This window comes from Erinaceus europaeus, chromosome 15 (genome assembly GCF_950295315.1).
Source record: "Erinaceus europaeus chromosome 15, mEriEur2.1, whole genome shotgun sequence".
Classification (NCBI taxonomy): domain Eukaryota; kingdom Metazoa; phylum Chordata; class Mammalia; order Eulipotyphla; family Erinaceidae; genus Erinaceus; species Erinaceus europaeus.
Genome location: NC_080176.1, coordinates 21,492,962 through 21,500,461, shown reverse-complemented (window position 1 = coordinate 21,500,461; position 7,500 = coordinate 21,492,962). Strand labels below are relative to the sequence as shown.

Genomic DNA, 7,500 nt, shown 5'->3' with positions numbered 1-7,500 from the left:
GATATTTAACGAGCCTGTAAACAGTGCTGCGCCCGCCCCGGCCTCGCCGGAATTAATGTCTTTAATAATTGGGAGCCTAATTCCCGGGGAACCGCTGGTTGGGGCGGCGCCGAGGACCCGGGGGCCGGGGAAATCGAGGGGGCGGGCCGGGGCGCCTGGGGCTGCTGGCCGGGCCGGTCCGCCAGCTAATATTTCCTGCTGCAGATGCCGGCCCGGCCGAGCGGCCCCCGGGGACCCGGACCCTATTAGAACAAATGCGCGCAGCTTTTGTGAGAGGCGCGTCGCCGGCGCCTGTCCTATTACGGGGACACATGATCAATAGTCTGATAACACAGCGACATCAATACAAGCGACAGAACAATGAGGGGTATCATTGGGCATCTATCTTAATAGAGCTGCGACACGCGCCCACAAAGACGCAGCTCATGAAAATTCCGCCCCACGATTCTCTGCTCCCCCAGCTGCTGGCGTATTATTCTCCAATTTCAATCTGACACCGCAGCCTTTCATGCTAATTCTATTATTGTAGGAAGTTTATGTGATTCCATATCACTAGAAATCGGTAATGTATAATAACCCTTTGGGCAAGAAACCAGTCCCTGCAGCAGCCACCGGGAAATAATTACTTTCATATCAAAACTCCGCAGGAGCTCGCGCCCGGCCCTCACCGCCCCTGGCAGCCCTGGCCTGTGCCAGCACGGATGGGGAAGGGGTGCAGGGAAGGGGGTGCAGGGAAAGGGAAGGGGTTCAGGGAAGGGGGTGAAAGGAAGGGGTGCAGGGAAGGGGGTTGTAGGGGAGGGGGTGCAGGCAAGGGGAAGAGCTGCAGGGAAGAGGATGAAGAGAAGAGGGTGCAGGGAAGGGGGTGAAAGGAAGGGGTGCAGGGAAAGAGAAGGGGTGCAGGAAAGAGGGTGAAGAGGGTGCAGGGAAGGGGTGCAGAGAAAGGAAAGGGGTGCAGGGAAGGGGGTGCAAGGAAGGGTGCAGGGAAGAGGAAGGGGTGCACAGATGGGTGCAGGGAAGGCGTACATGGAAGGGAGTGATAAGAAGGGGAAGGGGTGCAGGGAAAGAAGTACAGAGAAGGGTATGGGTGCAGAGGAGTGGGGGGGGCGATGGGGTGCTGTGGTGCGCCTGTGGGGGGCTGGCCCCCATATCTAAAAGACCAACCCAGAGCCTGCGTGTTTCACCAGCTTTATTTATCAAAAATGGTACATATATAAATATTCTTAGACATTTTTGCATTTTACAAGGCTGAGGATTCTTGTTGCGGGTTTGGGGCAGGAATGTAGGTTTCTTTCTTTTTTTTTTTTTTCCTGTGGGTGGGTGCTTTTTTTTTCTCCCTGGCGAGGCGGGGTCGCCCCAGTCCTGCGGTGACTGCCCGGGTCCCAGGCCACGTGGCGTCTTTTGAAGGAAAATCATCGTAAGAAAAAGTGGGGCCGCGAGCGAGCGAGCAGAGCGGCGGGTGCCCCTCAGTCCAAGTCGGGCGCCCCCGGGCCGGGCTCCCCAGCGGGGCTGGGTGCAGCGGGCGGCGGCGGCGAGGGCGGCGGGGCGGCGGGGCAGGCGGTCCGGGGGTCCGCGCTGTCCGCTGCGTCCAGGCCGCTGCCCTCCGCCGCTGGGGCGCGGGCGGGCGCGGGGCCCGGGGAGGCGGCGGGCGCGGGCGCGGGCGGCGCGTCCCGGGTTGCGGGTTCAGGGCCCGCGGCGCCCCTGAGCGCGGCCTGCGGCACGAGGAAGCCGAGCGGCTGCGTGACCGGGTAGAGCAGAAAGTGGCCCTTGCCCACGAGCGGCCGAGGCGCCAGGTCCAGCGCAGCGGCGGGCGGCCCGGTCTTGCGGCGCGGCGGCGAGTGGGACAGCAGGCTCTCCACGCTGAACGGGCTGGCCTTGGGCGCCCCAGGTAGCTGCAGCGGCGCGGGCGGGCCCCGGGCCGCAGAGGGCGGCTCGGGCTCGGGCTCCGGGGACAAGCCGCCGCTGTCGCTGTCGCAGCTGGGTGCGCTATGCAGAGACAGGCCGCCGGGTGAGGGCAGCGGGCGCGCTGGCCGCAGCAGCTTCCTCTCATGTTTGCGTTTCTTTTTCTCCATCTTCTCCAGCTCCTTGCGAGCGATCTCCTCGGGGTCCATGGGCTCCCCGCTGCACGTGGTGGGGTGCGAGTTGTGTGCCGGCCGCCCCGGGCCCTTCTTGGTGTTCTCTTTCTTCCTCCACTTGGCCCGGCGGTTCTGGAACCAGACCTGGAGCAGCCGGGTGAAAGAGCAGGTCAGCAGCCGGGCCTCGCTCCTGGCCTGCTCTGTCCACCCAGCAGGTCCTGCTCCCTCACCAAGGCTGCTTCCAGGGCAGGCCCTGCCCGGCACCTGGGAGAAGAGGAGGTGGCCCTCCCTGCCCACTGCCCAGCGCCTGGGAAAGGAGACCTTCCCTGCCCACTGGCCAGGCCCCGTCCTTGGGCAACCAACCATCCCTGCCCACAGCCCCTTTCCAGGAATCTGCCCAGCTCCTGGGAGAGTAAGACCCTCCCAGAGGCCTGCTGCCTGAGGCCGTATCCAGCCCTGTCCCTTGCTTGTAAGAAACAGTCCTCCCTGCATGCTGGCCATGGCTGGCCCTCCCTGCCCACTGACCAGGCTGAGGCTGGGCACACTGCCTTGTGCACCTGTCTTCAACACCCCCCTCTCCCAGACCCTGGGCCAGTGGAGTGGGTGTGTGTGGGGACTCCTAGAAAGGGAACTGCAGCCACTGTTCCTTTTGGAAAGGTCTGGGAAGCTGGGCTGGGGAGGCAGGACCTGGTCAGCCTGCCACTATCACCCCGCAACCGGCTTTTTACAGGCCGCTGGGCCCTCTGGTCTGTGGGTCTGGAGGGATGGTGCTGAGAGAGCTGCCTGACCTACGCCTCTTTGTCAGTAAGCCCAGGAGCTAGAGTTGAGTGGTGCTGAGGCCACAGCCTCTCCAGGTGCTGAGGCCTCCCCAGGCTGTGACCGCTCCCTACCCATTGTTGTGTTTTCCTTTATGAGGGGAAGCTAATTCTAGATTGTTTGGCCACCAAGAATCCCCTCCCTCCTCACTTCACGGGGTGAGGTAGCTGGTGCGGCCTACTGCTTAGGACGCTTCCAACGAAATAAATAAAAGGGTTGCCCACGCAGAGTGTGGGAGGCAGCAGCCCAGCCCAGGGCAGCTTCATGGCCCATGTGTCTATCCCCCATGTCAGCCACCCACTGCAGAGCCCACATAGACCTCGGCTGGGGACACAACTGCAGACACCCAGTCCCATGCTGCTCGTAGCAGAATGGTACCCGTGCTCCGGGGAGCAGATGAGAAGCAAAGGCCAGGAGAGGGCATGGGAAAGGGCGCCCCCAGGTCCATAATGGCCTGGCTCTCCTGGGTACTCCCCTCCAACACTGCCAGATAGGCACAGCCTCCCAGGGAACATTCTGGAGGCTAGAGATAAACAAATGGCCGGCTGACTGTGGAATGGGACCCAGCACCAATCCCCTGCACTGGCTTCCAGCTCTAACGCCAGACCAGCTCCTGGGGACCAGCCTTCCTCAGCCTGGATCCTGGTTACCCATCTTCCCCACCGGCTCCTGGGCACAGCCCATCCCTGGCCAGCTCCTAGGGACCTGGTGACCGGCCTTTCCTGGGGACCCGCCTTTCCCACCGGCTCCTGTAGAAGCTGCTTCCCCCGCCTGGATCCCGGGGACCTTTCTTCCCTGCTGGCTCCTGTGGAACCCGCCCTCCCGCCGAGGCTGAGTTACTGGAACAAAGGCGGCAGTTACCTGCACTCGCGACTCCACCAGGTCCAGGCGCAGCGCCAGCGCCTCCCGCATGAACACGTCGGGGTAGTGGCTCTCGTTGAAGGCTTTCTCCAGCTCCTCCAGCTGCCAGCCCGTGAAGTTGGTGCGGGTGCGCCGCCGCTTGCAGCCCGGGCTCTCCTTGTCTGGGTCCCCCGAGTCTGCGGGCAGCAAGGCACGCTCAGCCCTGCTGGCGACCGCTCCTGCGCCCTGTGCTGGGGATCCCCAAGACCCGCTCCCTGCGCCCCGGCGCCCCGGGGTGCCCGAGACTCGAACCCTGAGCCCCGCTCCTGGGGGTCCCCAGACTCGCTTCCCGTGCCCCGCGGTCCCCGAGACCCGCTGCCTGCGCCCCGCGCCCTGCGGTCCCGAGACTCGCTCCCTGCGCCCCGCGCCCGGGGGTCCCCAAGACTCGCTCCCTGCGCCTTGGGCCCCAGGTTCTAGCTCCCAACACTCCCGGCGCCCCGCGCCCTGGGGTCCCTACACCTCGCTGCTCGAGCCCTGATCCTGCGCTCCGCGCCGTGGGCGTCCACGCGACTCACTCCCTGCAACCCGCAAGGGGGGGTCCCTGCTCGCTATACTGGCTCACAGAGCCCCGCTCCCGCACCCCACGTCCCGAAGTCCTCGTTCTCAGTACCCCTTGCGCCCCCGCTGCGCACCCCGCTCCCACCGCCCCCACCCTGGAGTCCCCGGTGCCCGCGTCTCCGGCGCCCCTGCCCCGCCCTACCTGAGAGCTTGAAGGGCTGAGCGTCGCCGCCCACCCCGCAGGCGGCCGACAGCAGCGGAGCGGGACTGACCACCGAGGCGGCGGCGGCGCAAGAGCCGCCCAGCAGCCCGTCGATAGAGAAGGGCACCGCGGTGGCCGCGGGCAGCTGGGGCCCGGCCAGCTCGTACACGTGGTGCGGGCCCAGCGGGTAGGGGAAGCCCACCACGCCGCCCAGTGCGCCCCCGAATTGGGGGTGCGGGTGCTCCAGCAGGCGGCCGTCCATCATCGCGCGGGGGCCGGGGCGCGGGCGCGGGGGCCGGGGCGGCGGCGGCAGGGACCCCGGGCCGCGCACATGCTTCGCCGCGCGCCCCGCGCTTTATCCGCCGCGGGCGCCCCGCAATTAGCCGCGGCGCGGGGACCTGGGGACCAATAAGAAGCGCTAATCGCGGCTGACGTCAGAGGCGCGGGGCGCGGGGCGCTGCGATCGATCGCTAATTACACCTGACACGCACCTCAATAAACAGCGCCAGGCTGTCACAACAAGGGGCGCGGGGCGGGGCGCGGCCGGGGCCCCCCACCCGCGCCGCCCCCGCGCCCGCGCCCGCCGCTAATAGATTTCCCGGGGAAACATTCCGGGGCGCGCGGCGCGGGTTTCAGCAGAAGCGCCGGACTCCCTGAACCTTTAAAGTCTTGTTGCTCCAATTACAGAGAGACATTGAGCGGCAAATAGACTGATCCAATAATAGGAGTCTCATCATCCGCCCTTCCGAAACTGTCACATTGAATTTAGAACTACAAGAGCTGCTGGGCCCCGCTCCGCGGCTGCGGGGATGGGAGGAAGGACGCGGGGAGGGCAGGAGGGCGGGGGAGCCGAGGGAGAGAAGGGTGAGGCGCGGCGGGGCAGGAGGCAGGGACAGAGGGAGGGGCGTTCAGGGCGGGGAGGAGGGGAGGGGATCCCAGGGACTCCTTTCCCGTGGCGCCCCGCCAACCCCAGGTGAGTGGCCGCCCCCCCCAGCGCGGTAGCCCCCGGTGGTCTGCAGGAGGGGTGCTCCGGGCCCCCTGCACCCCCGCACCCTCTTCCCCTCCAAGCCAGGGCCCGGCGGCGGCCGGCGAAACCCCCAGGTCTGCCCCCTCGGCGGAGAGGGTGCCTGGCCCATTTGTAATAATTAAATGATGTGCTGGGAGCGGACGCCGTGGCCCAGGCTGTGAAATCCTGGTGGGTGCACAGCTAAATCATGACGGGGAGGGCTCCCAATGTAGCAAATCAGGGCCGCGGGCGGAGAGTCGGCGCTGGCTGCGGCTGGCGGTTACCTGTGCGGGAAAGTTTGTGTGGACCGGCGGGCGGGGCCTGAGCCAGCCTCTCCCGGGAGCATAGCTGGGTGAGTGCTTGGGCCAGGCGGTCAGGCCCACCCCGGGGACGGGGCGGTGGTGGGGCAGACCTGAGTCCTGGGGGATACTGGGCAGGGGAAGCAAGCCTGAGTCCTGGGGGACACTGGAGGGGGGACAGGCCTGATTCCTGGGGGACACTGTGCAGGGGAAGCAGGCCTGAGTCCTAGGGGACACTGGAGGGGGGGCAGGTCTGAGTCCTGAGGGACACTGGATGGGGCAGTTGGGGGGGGCAGGCCTGAGTCCTGGGGGATGCTGGAGGGGGGACAGACCTCAGTCCTAGGGGACACTGGGCAGGGGGGAGGGCAGGCCTCAGTCCTGGGGGACATTGGAGGGGGGTGGGGCCAGGCCTGAGCCCTGGGGGGACACTGGGCAGGGGAGAGGGCAGGTCTGAGTACTAGGGGACACTGGAGGGGGGTGGGGCAGGCCCTGGGGAACACTGGGGGGGCAGGCCTGAGCCCTGGAAGTCACTGGGGGGGGGAGGCCTGAACCCTGGGGGACACTGGGCAGAGGGGCAGGCCCACCCTGGGGGATACTGTAGAGGGGGGCAGGCCTGAGCCCTGGGGGACACTGGATGGGGTGGGGAGGTGGGGACAGGACTGAGCCCTGGGGGACACTGGGGTGCAGGCCTGAGCCTTGGGGGACACTGGGCCGGGAGGGAGGGAGGCTTGAGCTCCAGGGGACAGTGGACGACAGTGGACAGGAGGGCAGGCCTGGGCCCTAGAGGACACTAGGGGAGCAGGCTTGAGTCTTGGTGGACACTGAGGGGTAGGTCTGAGCCCTGGGGGATATTGGGGGGGCAGACTCTACCCGGGTACACTGGACAGGGCGGGGGAGAGCAAGTCCAAGTTCCCAGGGACGGACACTGGATAGGGTGGCAGGTTGGAGCCCCAGGCCTGATGTCTGGGGGAGGGACTCCCAGCCTCAGACCCCCTGCCCAGAGCAGGGTGCCAGAGTCTGGGTCTGCTGGGCCCTGTGCTGGGGAGAAGGGGCCTGGAAACAGGCCAGTGCCTTGGGGGGCGAGGATGTGGGGCCCAGCCTCCGCAACCGCTCTGAGACTGAGTGAATTCTGTTCCACAGCCAGGGCCAGTGGCTGGGCCTGGTCGGGGGTGTCCAGCCTAGGCAGGTGGGTGTACAGCTTGGGGAAGGCGGGTGTCCAGCAGGGGGGAGGATGTCTGGGGGAGCCCACAGGACCCAGAGTGGGTGGGGGCGCCTCTCTCTTTATTCTAATGAATTAATTCGACTTTATTTATCCCATTTTCTGCAGCTGACAGAATGTTAATTTGAGTTGAAATTTCTCTCGCCTCTCTCGAGCTGACCCTTGGCCCCGAGATTGGCGTGTTGTAATAACCTGAATCTTTCAACAGAGGCCCTGATAATTGTTACCTTATTAGCATGCAAATTGTTTAATTAATATTATTATGAAGAAGCATCCAATCCGTCCCTCACTTGACCTCGGAGCCAGTCCACGCCGCCGGCCTCGGCCCCCTCCCACCGCACCCCAAGCGCCCCTCTAGCCTTGAGGCCGGTGCCCCGCCCGCCCAGAGCGCGTGTCCCCGGGAGGCGGCGGCCCCGCTGCCACAATCAAGGCGCTGGGTCCGAGGTCCGAGGCGGCGGCGCTGGAGAAGGCCGCCCCTCCCGCAGCTC

At 65.9% G+C, this 7,500-nt stretch overlaps 2 protein-coding genes across 2 annotated transcripts in view; one reads left to right on the top strand and one right to left on the bottom strand.

The window, feature by feature from the left end:
* Nucleotides 1–234: 234 nt before the first annotated feature.
* The window catches only part of ADAP1 (ArfGAP with dual PH domains 1), an 89,062-nt gene continuing 81,796 nt past the window's right edge, over nucleotides 235–7,500 (top strand). Inside the window, exon 1 of the mRNA XM_060173183.1 lies at nucleotides 235–244. The gene's annotated coding sequence lies outside the window, so the exon portion shown is untranslated. The remainder of the gene's footprint in view (nucleotides 245–7,500) is intronic.
* On the bottom strand, nucleotides 1,464–4,753 carry UNCX (UNC homeobox). The gene is made up of 3 exons (XM_060174114.1): nucleotides 4,489–4,753; nucleotides 3,750–3,925; nucleotides 1,464–2,216 (listed from the first exon to the last, which is right to left on the bottom strand). The coding sequence occupies exons 1-3, from the start codon at nucleotides 4,751–4,753 to the stop codon at nucleotides 1,464–1,466; spliced, it is 1,194 nt and encodes a 397-aa protein (XP_060030097.1).